We start from the raw sequence: 19109 nt of genomic DNA on the forward strand, positions 1-19109 counted from the left end.
CGACCCCCATGCTTGCAAGCGACTGCAAAAGTAACAGTTGCTCTCAACTTCTATACCTCAAGATCTTTCAAAGGATCATCACGAGATCTGTCTGGTATATCCCAGTTTGTTTGTTGGGGGGGGGTCACATTAACTTCCCTAGAGATTTGGCATCTCAGATGTAGACAGCCACAGCCTTTGCCCAATTAGCAGGTTTCTCTCAGGTACAGGGCATTACTGATTACACCCATGTTGCCATAAAGGCCCCAACTCAACATACGGACACATCTGTCAACTGGAAAACCTTCCATTCAATCAAGGTGGTTTGTGATCACAAGAAGACCTTCCTTCATGTGTGTACAAGGTTCCCTGGTATATGAAACAATTTCTTCATACTAAGGAGGTCCCAACTCCCTCAGCTTTTTCAGTCACCAACGCACATCCATGGCTGGCTTCTAGGAGGCAAGGGCTATTTCTCGAGAACTTGGATAATGACCCCCTTTAGCAGCCCACAAATGAAGGCAGAGCTACATCAGCAGCCATGTAGTCACCAGGAATTCCATCGAGCAGGCAACTGGCATTTTAAAGATGCTCTTCAGGGGCCTTGATCGCACAGGTGGGATTCTGCAATATGCACCAGCAAGGGTATCAAGAACTACATGACTATGCTGCATACTGCACAACAATGCAGAGCAGAGGGCCTGGGCCTTACAAATCAATAGGCACAGCTCCAATCTCCAAGGAAGAATATGAGGAGGAGGAGGGAGCCCATGCCCATTCAGAAGGTTTGAAATGGATAAGGATGAGGAGACTGCCAAGCTGGGAGGCATAGGCATGTAGCCAGGGCTGACTATGTTCAGAGGAGTCCTTGTGCAAAATGGATTCTCATAAAGTCCTCTGACATCACAACTGCCATCAGCCAGTCCTTGGTGACATACTTTCACCTAAAGAACCTTGTGCATTGACTCCACAATTAGTCAAGGGCTGCCCATCCCATCACAAGGCAAAGAATAAATATCAATGAGTTGGACTCAGTCACATTCATATAGCTGATACCCTCACCATCATAACCATCGGCCTCATCATATTGCAAACACACATGGCAATAAGTCATTCAGAACTTGACCATATAAATGAACACCAATGACTGTAAATGAAGAGCCCATGCAGCCAAATAGTCCCTAATAAAGCTATGCCCACAATGCTGAGAGTGACATGATGTCAGACTTCAAACCCTATACATGCTGATAAGATTGTATGTTGTAACATATATGCAGATACAGCATCTAGTGCATGATGAGCCCATAACTGTGCAACAACAGCTCTTTGAAAGAACTTAAGTACCATCCATTCCAGCCAGTGGTCCAGTTTCTAACGTGGGCACCACATGTAACATTCCTGGCTTCCATATATCTCTGCTATTTGCACAAAGCACATCCAGTGAGACCTGCAAATGCAGCCAAAGCAGACGGCCAATATTACCTGCATGATACATGGCCCCTCGAGCTGCGATGCCTACACCTAGGCCAATGTGTAACGCTGCAGTGAGATGAAGGCCTTGCACCAAGAACTCAAGCTTGAGATGCAGCTACTGCCCAGAGTCTGTTTGTGGAGTCAGATCATTGAGCCTCCCTTAAAGTCAAGCTTGGATGGACAATGAGAGATGCAAGGAGCATCTCAGTGCTTGAGCCTTTGAACACTGGAATCTTGTGATACAGAAGAGAAGGAAGAAATGCTTCAAAGCATCACAAATCAGCCGACAACTTTGATACTGTTGAAGGCACGTCGAGATGGACCTCAGCATGCCACCCTTATTATTACTGGTAAGAATTGCCTTCAAAATGTTACCATTCTTCTGAGCTCTCTAGTGTACACATGTACAAGTGTAAGTAAATATATTCAAGAAGTGCTCAAATGTGTTTTATATATTGTGAAAAGTGTAAGCACAGTGAATCCATTAGTACTCTAGGTGAGACAGTGTCCTTCACTCTCGCACACTCCTACAGTCATAAGAGCAAACGTACAAATTCGGAGCAGGGGTAGGCCACTCAGCCCCTCAAGCCTGGTCCATCATTCACTGAGATCATGGCTGATCTGAATGTAACCTCGACTTCACATTCCTGCCTACCCCCAATAACCTTCCACGCCCTTGCTTATCAATAATCTATCTACCTTCGCTTTAAAAATATTCAAAGACTCTGCTTCCACTGCCTTTTGTGGAAAAGAGTTTCAAAGAATCACGACCCTCTAAGAGAAAAAAAATTCTCCTTAACTCTGTTTAAATGGGCGACTCCTTATTTTTAAACAGTGACCCCAAGTTCTATATTCTCCCACAAGAGGAAACATCCTTTCCGCATCCATCCTGTCAAGATTACTCAGGATCTGATATGTTTCAATCACTTCTATGAAATGCACCCCAATCCCCATTATCTTGGAGGGGGTGGAAGCAGGCTGCTTACTGCTTTGTCTAAGCAGCAATGAGGAGCATGGTGCCGACCTCATCATGCAGGCACCCCTTGGGGTCCTCCTTCAGACTACAGCCTCTGTATCTCTGCATGGGCAGCCGTGGCCACTGGCACATGTGCAGCAGACTAAGGCTCTGGCAGGGGGCTGGAGAGGCAGACAAAGATGATGGTGCTGAGGAGCTCTCGGTACCTTCACCTTCCTCAGTGACGGCACAGCCCTGGGGTGGTATTCAGATGGATTTGATGGGGCTGACTGCTGCTGTGCAGCAGTCATCCATTCCAGCAATTGCTGTACCAATAGTGCAACTGTCCTTTTCAGGGTATGCAGCTCTTCATGTATTCCATGGGTGTCAGCGCTCATACTCTGAGCTGACTGATCTAGGGAGGGAGGCTTGCACCCTTTCCTGGCCAAGACACTGCTCTTGCATCCACTCCAAATGTTGCTGCATGTGTCCCTCTGTGAAGTTGGCCAATCTCTCATGGTCAGAGCTCATGCAGTTGAACCCCCAGGATAATGTGGAACTCTTGATAATTATGGACTCCTCCATTTGTAGACCTAAAATTCACACTGCCCCAGGGAACTCTGCTAGATGTCCACACATCTGCTGCTGATTATCTAAATACTGTGCCCCAAAAAATGGCTCCTGAAGCTCCATGTTCCTGCCCAGTGGAGCACCATTGTGGCTTTCCTCGCTCCCCCCTACCGAGGGGGACTGTGCACAGATGTCTCTGACTATGACACCTCCTCCTGCACTCTGGTGCAGTGACTTTCACCCCGTGCCACCAACTCTACATACATGCTACATCCTTTCAAAGTGCTGGTATCTTGAGTTGGCAGTGTGTGGGCAAGTAAGGCGTGACACTGCCTCCTCAGACATTTCTTCCTCTTGATGCCCAAGGGATGCTCTGGCCCTGGGGAGTGGGGGCAGGAGTGAGAAAGCAGAGCTGGGACCTATATGAGATACAGAAGGAGTTATTTAGACACAGCCCTTCTCATTGTAAAAGCACAGTTTGATGCACGCCATTGCCTTAATCATGCTTGTGCTGCCCAAATGATGCAACCCCATCATTGCATTTTCTCTCATGCTAATGTCCTATTGTGCTCAGTGACCTGACATCATGATCTCCACCATTACCACCATGTGCCAAGGAGATTTCAACACCGCCTTTATCTGCTAACAGCAATTCACCATCACCAGACAGCTGTTCAGGCACCCTGGCAATCTCCACGGCCATCTATTCCACGGGAGGAATGCGTCTCAGGCAAGCTGACCCACCCCCACACCACGCCATCTCCCTTCACTGTTTTTGGGCTGCAACAACACGAATTTATGTCCACCTAATATGTTATGCATGGAAGGATATTGTTCTTCACTGCATCTATGCATCATAGTGCTCAGTCACATGTCTCGCACTTTAGCTGCAGCATGCAGATGTGGCCTGTCCCTTGGATGAGCCAAGCTACTCACTTTGCTGGAATGCAGCAGGTCATTGAACTTTTTCCTGCGTTGAATCCATGGACAATGATGCACTCACTGTAGCTGCAATTTTAATTCAGGCCTTCTTGGTTGCTGCAGATGCATTATGGCAGCCAGCAGGGTAGAGGACCGGTCTCCTCATCTGGACCTCTTCTACCAAAACTTGAAGATACTGGTCAGAAAAGAGTGGGCAGATGGACCCATCCTTCCCCATGTCTCCTCTTTGTGACATTCTATGAATAAAAATGTAAGGCAAAAAGAATCGTGAGCCATTTAGATTATAATGCTCTCATTCACTTTTGTGTGTTACATGCCCTAACCACTTTCACTGTATCATCAGTGATTACTGGTAAATTTGGTGGAGAAAATGGCTTTGTACAAATGCTTGGTGTCATGTATGTTGAGGCTGTGACTCCAAGGTAGCATGCTATGCTCCATGACCATCGACAGCCTGGCTGGTTTCCACCCCTCTGAGTCACACTGTTATACTGTGACAGTGTGCAACTGTGAGGGACCTGGTCAAGAGTCAACAGTATGTGCACATCCTGATAGCTGGGTGGCAAGAAGGCAAGTTGGTGCGATAATGACCATCGTACTCTTCATCATTATCCACATACTGAGGCCAGGATTTTCCCGTCAGCGAGTGGGGAGCGGGGCCCACTCGCCAACGTGTAAAATGACGCAGGGTAACGTTGGGCGGTACTCCTGACCTCACCCCGCCCCATTTAAATTTTCAGATAGGCAGGGGCTCAGCAAAATCAGTTGTGCACCCGCCAACCTGTCAATGGCCAATTGAGGCCATTGACAAAGCAATTAAAGTAATTAATGGACCTGCCCGGCCAACCTTAAGATTGGCGGCAGGCCAAGAGCCCCGGCGGGCATTAGAAAAAGCATGAAACCTCACTAATGGGCGGGATGAAGTTTCATGTAGGTTTTTAAAAATTTAATTAAAGTGTTTTTAAAACTTATGGACATTTCCCAACTCATGTGACAGTGTCATATGACGGGACATGTCAGGGAATTTTTTTTCTTTTTTAAATTTTTTTTAATGTACAGTCGATCTCCTTGAGGCAGCACTTTGCCTCAGGGAGATGAGTGCACTCTTTTGTGCGCACATGCGAAAGAGTGCACACTCAGCTCAGGGATTCCACCCCACCCTGCCAGCACAGGGAGCGCATAGCGCTTCTGTGCTGACGTCATGCTGGGTGGGCCTTAATTGGCCCGCCCACGTAAAATGGCAGCGTGCCCCCAATTGGGGGTGCCGATCGGAGGCACGCCTCTGCGCGTCCACTCTTCAACTGCCCCCCCCCACCCGATGGGGGGAAAATTCTGCCCTGAGTCTTGGCAGTTAACTACATGACTGCATAATATCTGTCCAAGATGATGTCATCTCCATGGCTGTGTCTTGAAAATTCACTTCATGCTTTCAATGGTGCAGTATACTTTTATTAGGTAGCAACAATGACATTTCCCCTACAGTGAAAGCCCATGATAGGCCATCCGTTCCTGAGTCAGCTAACAGTTAACATTTACAACCTTGACACTCACCTGACAAGTCAATGACGTCTCCTCCAAGGCACAGAGACTTCATCATTGAAGACCTATCTTTCTTAGAGCCCGCTTTCTATCTGCGCCCAAGTCACCCAACCTGCACCAGACCCACGCCGGACCCCTCTCTACTTCCAGAATCACCTGCGCCATCTGGGCCGAAAATCGGAAGTTCGGGCAGCCATCTTTAAAGGTCAGGTTTGTGGAGCCAGGAATTCTCCCACCTCTGCGCACCCAGCCTGGGAGCTTTCCAAGTTTAAGTTTGGGATACCACTGTATTTGTTTAAATTCAGATGAATATTACATCAGAATACACTCCATTGGATGACAAAGTGATTTATTTCAATAGGTAATTCATTACCATCAGCATGTTCAAAAAGGATTTAAGTCAGCCAAATAAGAGGTCCGCATTTCCTCTACTAGTTCAGATTTAAATCAAAAAAGCCAGGACTGTAGCTGAAAGTAAGCTTCCTGTGGTGACTCCAATGAATATCTCAGTAAAACAAAGTAACTTAAACCATAAAGTCAAAGCCCTTGACCTTAGCTAGCAGCTTTACTGAAACTAAACTTTGGACATATTAATGCAAAAAGGATGAGGAGAGAAGAAAGAGCTGTGGTCCCAAGGTACATTTGACAGGAAATGTGACTTCATTGGTGAATGTGGAAAGATAATTCTGCATGGCAGACTATGCAGTACTTCTTCCACGAATAAAAAGCTAACATTTAAATCTCACAAAACTAAGGGAGGCCAGATGTAAGTTAGCACACTTACAACTATATTTTATAATATATAAAAGTTGTATTTGAAAGCAGCACAACATCAATGTTTCCACTATACAACTGTTCAGAGCTCCTGTATGTCTGCATTATTCTCTAGGCCTGCCCGCAGTAAGTAATTTTTAAACATTTTTCTTTTTTTATTCCTTTTACAGTTGAATCCTGATATTTGGTATTTCAGGTTTTAAGCGCTTAAATCCAGACAGAAATGAATTTTCAACTCTTGCCCTTCACCCCAAGCAAAATGGACTTTGCATAGAATCTTCTCAACCATACCCTGTGCATTTTCAATGTGGCCCCTGGCCCAAGGGACATAGCCTTCACTGAATCCCAAAGGGAAGTGCAAAAAAGCTGTATAATGGTCTACATCCTGCCTAAAAAGTTAGCAGAGCTTTCAAATCACAAAACATCCTTCTTCCAAAAACAAATGTTCACTGGGCTTTACAATACCTTCATTGCTAATCAGCTCATTGCCATCAAAATTCTGCATATTTTACAAATTCATAAATGTCTTTAGCTCTGCAGAAGCATTTACACAATGCAGAGTTTGAGAAGTCAAAATAAACCTCAGTCTTTCTTAAAACTACTTGGAACACCAATGTCACATTTACAATGGCTGGAAGTATATCTACAAAAGCAGCATCTGTGTGATGTCACCTGTTACTGTTGTTTATTCAAGTATAATGGGGGAGAACTATTTCAGAGAATCAAAAATAACTGCAGTCCTAGAGAGCTCTATTCTGAAAGGCATATTTTGCAAAGAATCATGCAATCTTCCAAATATATTTGCATTTCTTCTTCCTCTCCCCCTCCAGCCACCCCCAGAACTTTTTGAGTGAGAAAAGGGTTTTTTTAATTTTTGAATTGACAGTTCAATAAAGTTTTGCTTGATAAGCTACTCTGATGACACTGCATTTGATACCAGGTATTCTGTCTGCTTATGGCTTTTCCCAAAGTTAGCAATCTGGTGAGAGTGTCCAATGATTACAGTGGTGGATTGTTCATGGCTTTCCAACTTGTCAAAGGCAGCTGAGACTTTTACAAACTTGTAAGTGTTAACAGTGGCATCCCTGCCTAACAGCATTGTGTAAGCACCTTTACAATGTGGAGCACAGCAGTTCAAGCAGGGAGTCCAACGTCAGCTTCTCAGGTCAATTAGGGATCGACAACAGGTGGCAACATGACCAGCATCACCCACATCCCAAGAATGATTTTTTTAAGAACAAAATAATGTAACAGCTATCTGTATCAACAAAGAAATTTGCACGGGCTCCTTCAAATGGTTCGAAACCACTGCCAGACTGAAAATAGCTGAGAAACACCTTTGCTAAATCATTCATTCATTTTTGGTACAGTTCTGTATAATGAAGGTCTCACTGGTTCAGAATGCCAAGCCACTAACTGCACATCACTATTGTAGATTTTAATATTTTTCACTAAAGGCAGTACATTTTTGCTAGTGGCTGTATCTTTTATGGCACGTGCTCTTTTAAAAAGAAAAAGCAAAAGAAAACTGAAGCCATTCATTGCACTGCATATAGAGCTGGGAGGTAGAAAAGCTCACCTGAAAATAAGTATTCCTGCATCAGTTTTTGACTGTTAATGTTTGGTAGCAGAATTCAATATCAGTAATTAATGACTTGTAAAACTATGGTACTGATCTCCGTTCTGTATACCTGTCATAAGTACCCACCCTGTGCCTTACTGACACCAATCACCATAGCATAAAGTTCATATAATCAGCACAGAAGGAAGCCAATCGGCCCAGTGCTCTTTGAAGGAACTATCCAATTAGTTCCACTCCCTTACTCTTTCCACATATCCCTGCAAATTGTTCCTTTTCAAGTGTATTCCCTTTTGTAAGTTACCATTGAATCTTCTTCCACCACATTTTTAAGTAGTACATTCCAGATTCTAAAATCGCTGTGTAAAAAGATTTCCCAACTCCCCTCCATTTCTGTTGCCAATTATCTTAAATCTCAGTCTTCTGATTACCGATCCACACAACAGTGGAAACAAGTTTCTCCTTAGTGGATTTGTCAATTCTTTTATGGCCATTAAGTATTTACCTTAGTGGCACAGAGTGGTGGGAATATGCCATATGAAGCAGACAGCATTAACACATTTAAGGTGAGGCTTGCTGTATACATGAGGGGAAAGGGAATAGAAGAATATGGTGGCAGAAAAGCAAGAGGTAATTAGAGTGGAAGGAGGCTCATATGGAGTATACACACTGGCACAGAACAGTTCCTGTAATGTAGATTCAATGTCATTCTACGCAATTACTGTCCAACAAAACTTGAAAGCATATTTGTGGCTAACTACTGTTCTTGAGAACACAGATACTCATGCGCTTTAAAATGACTTGGATGAAAAACTGCATTAAACATTTTGCTTCTTCAGTGTTTCCTCTTTATGTACCTGCTATTTTCTTTATTCCAACTTAGTATTAACATAGATCACCTCGTGGTTGCTTTACAGCAATACATTTGGGTTTCAGAAGTTCTGTTTGCTAGTAATTAGCTGGCATTTGCCTTTTTTTAAAGTGATCTACATTAATTATTATATAATTGCCATGGCTGGGGTACACTGAGTATTCTATAAACCTGATTTTCAATGCTGAGCCCAAGGAGTCCATGGCATCAGAATCCTGATTTTCTTTGTATATTTGCACATTATCGCGCAATGAAGCAATAAACATATTTTCTACATTTTCTTTTGAGTGACTGGTATAATCTGTCAGAAATTTTTACAACGAACAACCGGAAGGATAACAGTATTTGCAGGAAATCCATAGGAATATGTTAAATCCATGCAGTGAATGGACATACAGGGAAGTTTCAAAACCAATACTCCATACAAACTGAATCTTCAATCCATACTCTATAGAAACTTTGCATGTTACCTGGCATAACATTTGTATTTTCAAGTTTTATTTAAGGCTTTCGTCAACCCGTTTCACTGACTACAGTAGCTAGCCCAAGATACATTTAAATGTGGAACATTTAGGTCTATTTTATCTGTACAATTACTTGAAGGTGAAAAGTTTGCAGGGATTTGAGGAAAGATTGTGGGAGTAGGAATTGAAAAGGTTACAGCACGATGGGCTGAACAGCCACTTTCTGTGGCATATCATTCTATGATTCTACAATAATGTATGTATTATAAATGGGCTGGAAATTCTTTACTAGACATAACTAAGGTACCCAATTGGTACATTTTCAAAATGTATTTTTATTGTTACATAATTATGCTGAATTCAACAAGACATTAGGAAAATGAGATTCAATATTAAGGAATTAATATTCTTTAAAGGTGGTACTTATAAGCCAATATTTAATAATGTTAGAAGTACTAACAAAATTTACAGGTTTAGATACATTTTACTATTAGTCACAAACAACAGCAATCTGTACAAGCTCTAATTTTACATCACGCCCAACCTTCCAAGAACAAGTCACACATTTTATGTCCATTCATGTAAAGTAGCTACAAGAAGATTTTACTGCCATTTTGAAGGCACTATTCATGATCTGAAAATCCATTCTCTCCTTAAATGGGTGCTACAGTTTTGCCTCTGCTACTGGACACTATAGCAAATATAAACTCAATCTGGTTAATCCTTTTGACCTTTTAACAAGGTTGGTTAATGGGTTTCTACAAAGAAACCCTATGTAAGGCATGTGCCTGGTAGCAGTTTGATCATTTGTGTAAATAAAAGCCTACAATTTCCAGCCACCTTAGGCAAGTGGAGTACCCAAAGTTATTATCAAGAACTTTCTGACTAACTTTAGTTCTGGGCCATTAAATAATCTAGTATATAACACAATAAATATTTAGAATAATGTTATCTATCCTTCTCACTTACTTGGAGTAGTCAGCTGCAGTGTCATAACACTGCATACTATTTCAAAAGCAGAGATTGGGGAAAATAGAGAGAATACATTATAAAATAAAAATTCTCTCTTTGTGCTTTCAACAGCTTTTATTGTAAAATATTTCAAAGGACCCTGTTGAAATGCTTTCTTCAATGTTGCTCCTATTGGGTCTGTATTCTCTAGAGTTGCGAAAAATGAGAGGTGACGTCATTGAAACTTACAAATTCTTAAAGGGTGCAGCAGGGTAGAAGTGGATAGGATGTTTCTTCTGGCTGATGAGTCTAGAACCAGGGGACACAGTCTCAGAATGAGAGGCAGGCTATTTAAAACTGAGATGAGGAGGAATTTCTTCATTCAGAGGGTGGTGAATTTTTGGAATTCTCTAACCCCGAGGGCTGTAGAAGCTCAATCACTGAGTATGTTCAAGACAGGAATCGACAAATTTCTGGAAACTAATGACATCAAGGGACATGGGGATGGTACGGGAAAGTGACATTGAGATAGATGATCAGCTATGGAGCAAGCTTGATGGGGGGCCGAATTGCCTACTCCTGTATTGTGATGCAACTAAAATGCTCTATTGAAATATAGTAGTGATCAAGCATCCTCTAGCAGATTATAAGATGTCTTTGACTCTCTTTCCACTATACAGTGATCACATAGGAGTGTGATTATAGGATTATAATGGTATTTCAATTAGGAGTCACCAACTTTGCTTTGACATACTGTTATCTTTAATAGAGAATATCCTGAAGATTCCATAGGGGATTCCATAAAAAATCCATGTCCAGTGAATGAATGAAAAATGTTTTTCATTCATTTGTAGAATGATTAAGAACTAAAATTAAGGGAAATAGTCCAGGACTTGAGCACAAAAATCAAGGCTGATATTCCAGTGAGGAAGTTTTGCACTGCCAGAGGTGCCATCTTTCAGGTAACACATTAAATCTCTCAACCGGAAGCAAAATATCCCATTCTGAAGACGAGGAGGGGAGTTACTCCTGGTGTTCCGGCCAATACTTATCACTCGATCAACATCACAAAAAACAGATTATTTCAGTCATTAACACATTGCTATTCACAGATTGTCTTTCACGTTTCCTACATTACAACAGTGACCTCATTTCAAAAGTACTTCATTGGCTATACAGCACTTCAAGACGTCCAATGATCATGAAAAGTGCTATATGACTAAGTCTTTCTTTTCTTTCTTTCCTAGCAGATTTTCAAAAGACAAATTCAAACTTTAAGTGTATGAGTACCTTTTCAATCATTTAATAAAACAAATGGTGTGTACGTGACTATCAAATTGTTATCATTAATACTATTTTTGACAACATGTCACTGAAGCCATCTGGAGTTTGAATGAAATCAAATCCAAAATTACAATGTTATTGAATTTCCCCATCATACTTAATCCAGATTGAGAGGTCATAGGTTAGACATAGTACAAAAACTCCAGCTGGAGAAATACATATTTATCTGTAATCATTATTATGTCATTAGTTGGTCAATATCTGAATTTGAAAAAATTCATGAAAATTCTTTTGAAGGGGAGAAAAAAAAACTGTAAAATAAAAGAAATGTGCTAACTGTCGCCAGAACCCAACTGACAATTTTTGCAGGGGATTATACCAGACGCCTAATCTATCCAAAAACTCCTCACTGAAACAACAATGTGCCATTGAAAATACTTTGTCACCCAAAAGCACATGCCCTTATAAACCTGGGCAACTGCACAAAGAACTCACTGCAATGTACAAGAATCACTGTAAGACAGCTGCAATGTTTCACAATATCCAACTCAAGTGTGGGATGGGAAAGTGAGGGTGGAGGTGGTGATTGGGAGTGAGAAAAAGATTTCTTCCATTTGCTGATTATGGTTCAGTCTGTTACAACACTCAATATACAATACAAACCTGTAATTTCACAACAATTCACATTTTGGCATGGATAACAGGACCGTTTAGAAAAGGGAGTCTTGCACTGCTAGAAAGGTACTCAACACAATATAACTAAATGTGATAGCTACTAAAATACTAAAAAAAATTCTTAAAAGCTCAATGGCTATGGCACTACCATTTTTTTTAAAACAACTGAAAGGCACTTCTTTACACCATTAGAAATATCATTATTTTCTGAAGCTGTTAAATAGCACTCTGAGCATGCAGGTATTGTCACTGGATGAATAATCCAGAGACCCAGAGTAATTATCTGGGCACCGTGGTTTGAATTCACGATAGATGGTGATATTTGAATTCAATAAAAATCTGGAATTAAGAGTCTAATGACCACAAAACTATTGTCGATTGTTGTAAAAACCAACCTGGATCACTGCCTACATGGTCTGGCCTACATGTGACTCCAGACCCACAGCAATGTGATTGACTCCTAAATGCCTGGAACCTATGCTACATGGACTGCAGCCATTCAAGAAGGTGCCCTAGCAAAACTGGAATCAATGGGTAACAGGGGAAAGCTCTCCGCTGGTTGGAGTCATACCATCTTCAGCTGCTTCAATGACCTTACTTCCAATATAAGGTCAGAACGGGAGATGTTCGTTGATGATTGCACAAAGTTCAGCACCATTCATGACTCCTCAGATACTGAAGTAGTCCATGTCCAAATGCAGTAAGACCTGGACAATATACAGGCTTGGCCTGACAAGTGGCAAGTAATATTCATGCCACACAATTGCTAGGCAATGACCATCTCCAACAAAAGAGAATCTAACCATCGCCCTTTGATATTCAATGGCATTACCATCACTGAATCCCCCATTATCAACATCCTGGGGGTTACTATTGACCAGGAACTAAACTGGACTAGCCATATAAATACTGCGGCTACAAGAGCAAGTCAGACGCTAGGAATACTGTGGCAGGTAACTCACCTCCTAAATCCCCAAAACCTGTCCAACATCTACAAGGCACAAGTTAGGAATGTGATGGAATATCCTCCAATTGCCTTGATGAGTGCAGCTCCAACAGCACTCAGGAAGCTTGACACAATCAAGGACAAAGCAGCTCGCGTGATCGGCACCCCATCCACAAACATTCACTACCTCCACCACCTACACTCAGTAGCAGCAGTGTGTATCATATACAAGATGCACTGCAAGAACTCACCAAGGCTCTTCCTACAGCATCTTCCAAACCCACGACCACTACCATTTAGAAGGATGAGGGTAGCAGACACATGGGAACACCACCACCTGGAAGTTCCCCTCCAAGCCACTCACCATCCTGACTTGGAAATTTATCGCCGTTCCTTCACTGTCACTGGGTCAAAATCCTGGAACTCCCTCCCTAACAGCACTGTGGGTGTACCTACGCCACATGGGCTGCAGCAGTTCAATAAGGCAGCTCACCACCACTTCTCAAGAGCAATTCGGGATGGGCAATAAATGCCGGCCTAGCCAGCAACATCCACATCCCATGAATGAATTTTAAAAATGTAACTATAAGTATGCCTATCACTCCTCCTGCACTTAATAGCATAAGCAGACATTATAATTGACCCTGCTGCTAAAAATACAATTGATGCTGCATTGGCTGGTGGAGTTGGTAATGGCAGTACATTATTACTCCAAAGCTGCCTTGCCCAGAAATGTGTTCTCTTTTCCAAACACTGAACTATGGTGGGATATGATTCCACAACCAGCTTTCAATCCATTGCCAAAGTGGTCATTTGAATTTAGGAAGTGAATATTGATGGCTATTTGATCACAAATGCAGCACAATCAAAACGGATCCTGTTCACATCCACCATCCCCAGTTGCAGTTTCTAACAAGGGTTGTTGGACCAAGTCAGAAGAAAACTTCACCGATTATTTTTTCCCAATACCAAACCCAGAGACACAGAGGATTTTATATGGTGCCCTTGTGCTACCTCAGCAGTGATCAACTAATCCAGCATAGAAAAGAAAAATCCAGCCTGGGACCTCCATGCACTGTATGTCCCAATACTACACCAGGTGGTGTAGATTTGCTCACTGAGCCACTAGGGAGCTTTACAACAGCATTATATAACAACAGAGCGTTATAGTTTTTGACACCTTTCCCATAATTTTTATTCCATAAGCAAGACTGACAGCCTAACAGAATTATAACAGTCTGCACTTTGGAGTAGAATCCAAGTAGTACAAAAACACTCACAGTCTTCAGTTCCTATTAGAAATGCAGTTTTCTGTTTCTAACATAATTTTCATTTTGAATTCCCGGCCTTACATACTTAGGACAATGAAAGCTGCATGACTCCTAAGGGGTATGTGAATTACAGTCTATAATTAAAGTGCACCAGGCATCAATGGGTGGAAAAAATACATCATTACACTTAACTCTGATGGCAGAGTTCAACAAACTGGGCATGGAATCTGCAGACTTTCACATCCCTTGTCAAGAGGCTGTTGGAGTTACATGGCTTCTGTTACTTTTCATCCAGCACTCTGCAGGAACTCAAGACACAGTTTCATTCCATTCACAAGAATCCAGTGCAAGCAGATGAATTATTTTCTCCTTTTCTTTCTTTTATTAGTGGCTGGGGCAGGTTTGGGGGGGGGGGGGGGTGAGTGTAGCACAGGGAAGGGGCCTTTAAGAAGAAAACTCTTCTCCCAGTGGTAAGAAAAGTGCAGCAGCCAAGAAAGTCTTGGCTCCACGTGTGGATTCGTCTCCTGTAATCCATTCATTCACTAAGAAGGGGACCAGATGCAGGATTAGAGCAAATTCCAAGCTGCCTTATTACAGCCAGCTTTAGTAGGCATTCAAACTCATTTGGAGTTGCCAGCTTTATCAATCATCATCACTCAGGGTAAATTCCATTTGATTTGTATTCTTTAAAATTTATAACAAGTAACAGATAGGGATTTAAATGTCTGGAAATGTGTGCCAGTTTTAAATCTTTGAAGTCTCTACCAACTACCAACAAACAACACAAAATGTAAATCTAAAATAGTTGCTAAATGTGGGAAATTATCTAATAAATCTCATCATGCTTACTACAGGACTGCTTTATAAACAGCACAGAGAGCAAACAGTTAATGTATTTGAAATAACTTTTCTTTGATATCGCATTTGTCAACACGCTTACACAACTTAAATGTATTTTCCAAGTTTCCAAAGGATTAACTGTAACCACTTCAAAGCTTTGCCTCAACAATGACATCTGAATTTCAGCCTCATACATTCTCCCTTTGTACAGATAATGACCAATCTATCTTTCTCATTTTGCTTTTAAGGTTGCGTTTACTTCAAAACAAATGATGTGCACTTAGATTTTGATCCAAAATGCTTCAATATAAAATGCAGCATGTGCCAGCATCCAAGTGCAAATTACAAAGAGAACAAAACACTTAAAAAAAATGATACAACAAAATTGCTACACGCTCTGGACACTCATCTGACATGACTGTCTCAGGAAAACAGCAGATATTAAAATCACACTTAGTTACAACACAGAATTCCAAAGCGATGCGGATCTCAGTCTCCCAGGCATCTTGCCAGAATCAAGTTCCTTTGATGTAAGAAAAATATCCTCTAGTTTGAGTACATTTGTAAAAACGTGAGGCAGGCACTTTAAATAATATTTTCTTCAGCGATCACCTGGACTTTTCCCAACTTACTGGCGCCTGTTTTAACTTTTCAAACAACCCTCTCTCTCGCCTTCCACCCCATTCCCCCAAGAAAACCATTAGAGAATTGACTCCAGACCTGGCTCCCCTTGAAAACCTGGGTCGATGAATATTTCAGACATCTGCACACTTTTTTTGGGGGGGTGGGGGGGTGGTGGTGCAAATGAAAAGAACATCTTTCAGATCACACGTCGACTCTGAGCTTGAGCAGCCTGGGCTGTTAAAAAGAAACAGGCATGCACAAATGGGAATTTCTAACACTTTCCATATGACATCTGAATTGCGGCTGTTACATTGTACCAACTGGTACCATTCAGCCCAACACTGCCCCCAAAATCCACCCAAAAGTGAAAAAAACACCATTGGGCGAACCTGAACTCTCTATAGTTTCTTCAGCAGGATTAGGCAAAAGCTTTTTGTACCTCAACTTCCTTCCAAAGATGATAGAAGGGTGGAAGAAATCCCTGAGAGCTAAATGTACTGAAGGGTGGAAGAAATCCCTGAGAGCTAAATGTACTGAAGGGTGGAAGAAATCCCTGAGAGCTAAATGTACTGGCATTTTGAATTCGACAACACCTGCCCCCACCCAGCTGCATATACAGTTTCTCTAGTGAGAGCACAGAACACCCAGGACCTCCTCCCTTACATAGATATATTGAAAGCATGTGAGTGGGGTGGGTGAGCAAGAAGGAGGAAGATGAGTAGGAGTGAGGTAAGGAGGAGGGGGGGGGCAATGAGGAGGAGGAGAGGGGGGCGATGAGGAGGAGGAGAGTGGGGCGATGAGGGAGGGGGTGATGATGAGGAGGAGGTGAGGGGATGATGAGGGAGGGGGTGATGATGAGGAGAGGGATGATGAAGAGGAGGTGAGGGGATGATGAGGGAGGGGGTGATGATGAGGAGGAGGTGAGGGGATGATGAGGGCGGGGTTGATGATGAGGAGGAGAGGGGGTGATGAGGAGGAGGAGAGGGGGTGATGAGGAGGAGGAGAGGGGGTGATGAGGAGGAGGAGAGGGGGTGATGAGGAGGAGGAGAGGGGGTGATGAGGAGGAGGAGAGGGGGTGATGATGAGGAGGAGAGGGGGTGATGATGAGGAGGAGGGGGTGAGGAGGAGAGGGGGTGAGGAGGAGGAGGAGAGGGGGTGATGAGGAGGAGGAGAGGGGGTGATGAGGAGGAGGAGAGGGGGTGATGAGGAGGAGGAGAGGGGGTGATGAGGAGGAGGAGAGGGGGTGATGAGGAGGAGAGGGGTGATGAGGAGGAGAGGGGTGATGAGGAGGAGAGGGGTGATGAGGAGGAGAGGGGTGATGAGGAGGAGGAGAGGGGTGATGAGGAGGAGAGGGGTGATGAGGAGGAGGAGAGGGGGTGATGAGGAGGAGGAGAGGGGGTGATGAGGAGGAGGAGAGGGGGTGATGAGGAGGAGGAGAGAGGGTGATGAGGAGGAGGAGAGAGGGTGATGAGGAGGAGGAGAGAGGGTGATGAGGAGGAGGAGAGGGGGTGATGAGGAGGAGGAGAGGGGGTGATGAGGAGGAGGAGAGGGGGTGATGAGGAGGAGGAGAGGGGGTGATGAGGAGGAGGAGAGGGGGTGATGAGGAGGAGGAGAGGGGGTGATGAGTTGAGGGGCTGATGAGGAGGTGAGGGGCTGATGAGGAGGAGGTGAGGGGCTGATGAGGAGGAGGTGAGGGGCTGATGAGGAGGAGGTGAGGGGCTGATGAGGAGGATAGGGGTTGATGAGGAGGAGAGGGGTTGATGAGGAGGAGAGGGATGATGAAGAGGAGGGGGATGATGATGAGGAGGAGAGGGATGATGATGAGGAGGAGAGGGATGATGATGAGGAGGAGAGGGATGATGATGAGGAGGAGAGGGATGATGATGAGGAGGAGAGGGATGATGATGAGGAGGAGGTGATGAGGAGGAGGTGAGGGGATGAGGAGGAGGTGAGGGGATGATGAGGAGGTGAGGGGATGATGAGGAGGTGAGGGGATGATGAGGAGGTGAGGGGATGATGAGGAGGTGAGGGGATGATGAGGAGGTGAGGGGATGATGAGGAGGAGGAGGGGATGATGAGGAGGAGGAGGGGATGATGAGGAGGAGGAGGGGTGATGAGGAGAGGGATGATGATGAGGAGGAGAGGGGGTGATGAGGAGGAGAGGGATGATGATGAGGAGGTGAGGGGGATGAGGAGAGGGGGTGATGAGGAGGTGAGGGGGATGATGATGAGGAGAGGGGATGATGATGAGGAGGAGGGGATGATGATGAGGAGGAGGGGATGATGATGAGGAGAGGAGGGGATGATGAGGAGAGGAGGGGATGATGAGGAGAGGAGGGGATGATGAGGAGAGGAGGGGATGATGAGGAGAGGAGGGGATGATGAGGAGAGGAGGGGATGATGAGGAGAGGAGGGGATGATGAGAGGGGGTGATGATGAGGAGAGGGATGATGATGATGTGGAGGAGAGGGGGTGATGAGGAGGTGAGGGGGTGATGAGGGGATGATGAGGAGGTGAGGGGGTGATGAGGAGGTGAGGCTGGGAAGAGGGTGAGGAGGTGAGGAGCTCCTTACCGCGGTGGAAAGCCTGCAGCCCGCTCGCTGGAAGCCGGCTGAGTAGCCCGGGTTGTTCTTCTGTTTGACGATCCAGTCCTCCAGCCCCTTCCGACTCAAACAAGCGTTCACCACAAAACTGTCACCTAGAGTAAGGATCAACAACAAAAAAAAGACCCGTGGGTTTTTTTCTTCCAACAGAAGCAATGGTCAAACATGGAGGAAACTTTTGGGCAGAAAAACTCATGTAAAGTTTTGCCACATAACTTAAAAAAAAGAGAAATGCCTACCTTCAGGACTCTCTCTGGGTTTACAAACGGCGGCTGTTCGGTAAGAAGATATAGCAAAATGGAAAAAAAATGGGTTACTATGAGGAGAGAATTATTTTACAGTAAAGAGTGTAAAGGCTTTGATGTCCGCTCGCTTACCATGCTTGGAGTGAAGTTTCCCCATATCTAGTGCTCTGTCTGCATCGGGCTGGATTTCGGAAACATTTGGGAGGTGTTGGGGTTCCCCGGGTTTAGAAATCCATGTATATACGGCTCGGGTTGGAAGGAGGCTTCAGCCTCAGTCCATGCTGCAGCAATGCACCGCCTTCTCCCTGTGTCTGCTCCCAGCTCCTGCTCCAGCAGCGTTCAGTCTCCAATCCACAGCCCTCCCCCTCACTCACTCACACTCTCTCTCTCACACACACACACACACACACAGAGAGGCGGCAACAGAAAGAAACTTCACCCACCAGGGGACATGATTGACACCTCATTGAGCTTACTGCACTTCTGGCCCCGGCCCCCCCCCCCCCCTCTTTTATTGGTCGGTC

At 44.0% G+C, this 19109-nt stretch overlaps 1 protein-coding gene across 2 annotated transcripts in view; it reads right to left on the bottom strand.

Annotated features, from left to right (window-relative positions):
- nkd1 (NKD inhibitor of WNT signaling pathway 1) overlaps positions 1-18949 on the bottom strand; it is a 119008-nt gene extending 100059 nt beyond the window's left edge. For both annotated transcript variants that reach the window (XM_041191860.1, XM_041191859.1), the window contains exons 1-3: positions 18718-18949; positions 18580-18612; positions 18311-18435 (exon numbers count right to left, since the gene is read on the bottom strand). In XM_041191860.1, coding sequence (XP_041047794.1) covers positions 18311-18435; positions 18580-18612; positions 18718-18742 — 183 coding nt within the window. In that variant the 5' untranslated portion in view covers positions 18743-18949. The remainder of the gene's footprint in view (positions 1-18310; positions 18436-18579; positions 18613-18717) is intronic.
- Positions 18950-19109: the final 160 nt, after the last annotated feature.

Source organism: Carcharodon carcharias, chromosome 7 (assembly GCF_017639515.1).
Source record: "Carcharodon carcharias isolate sCarCar2 chromosome 7, sCarCar2.pri, whole genome shotgun sequence".
Taxonomy (NCBI): Eukaryota; Metazoa; Chordata; class Chondrichthyes; order Lamniformes; family Lamnidae; genus Carcharodon; species Carcharodon carcharias.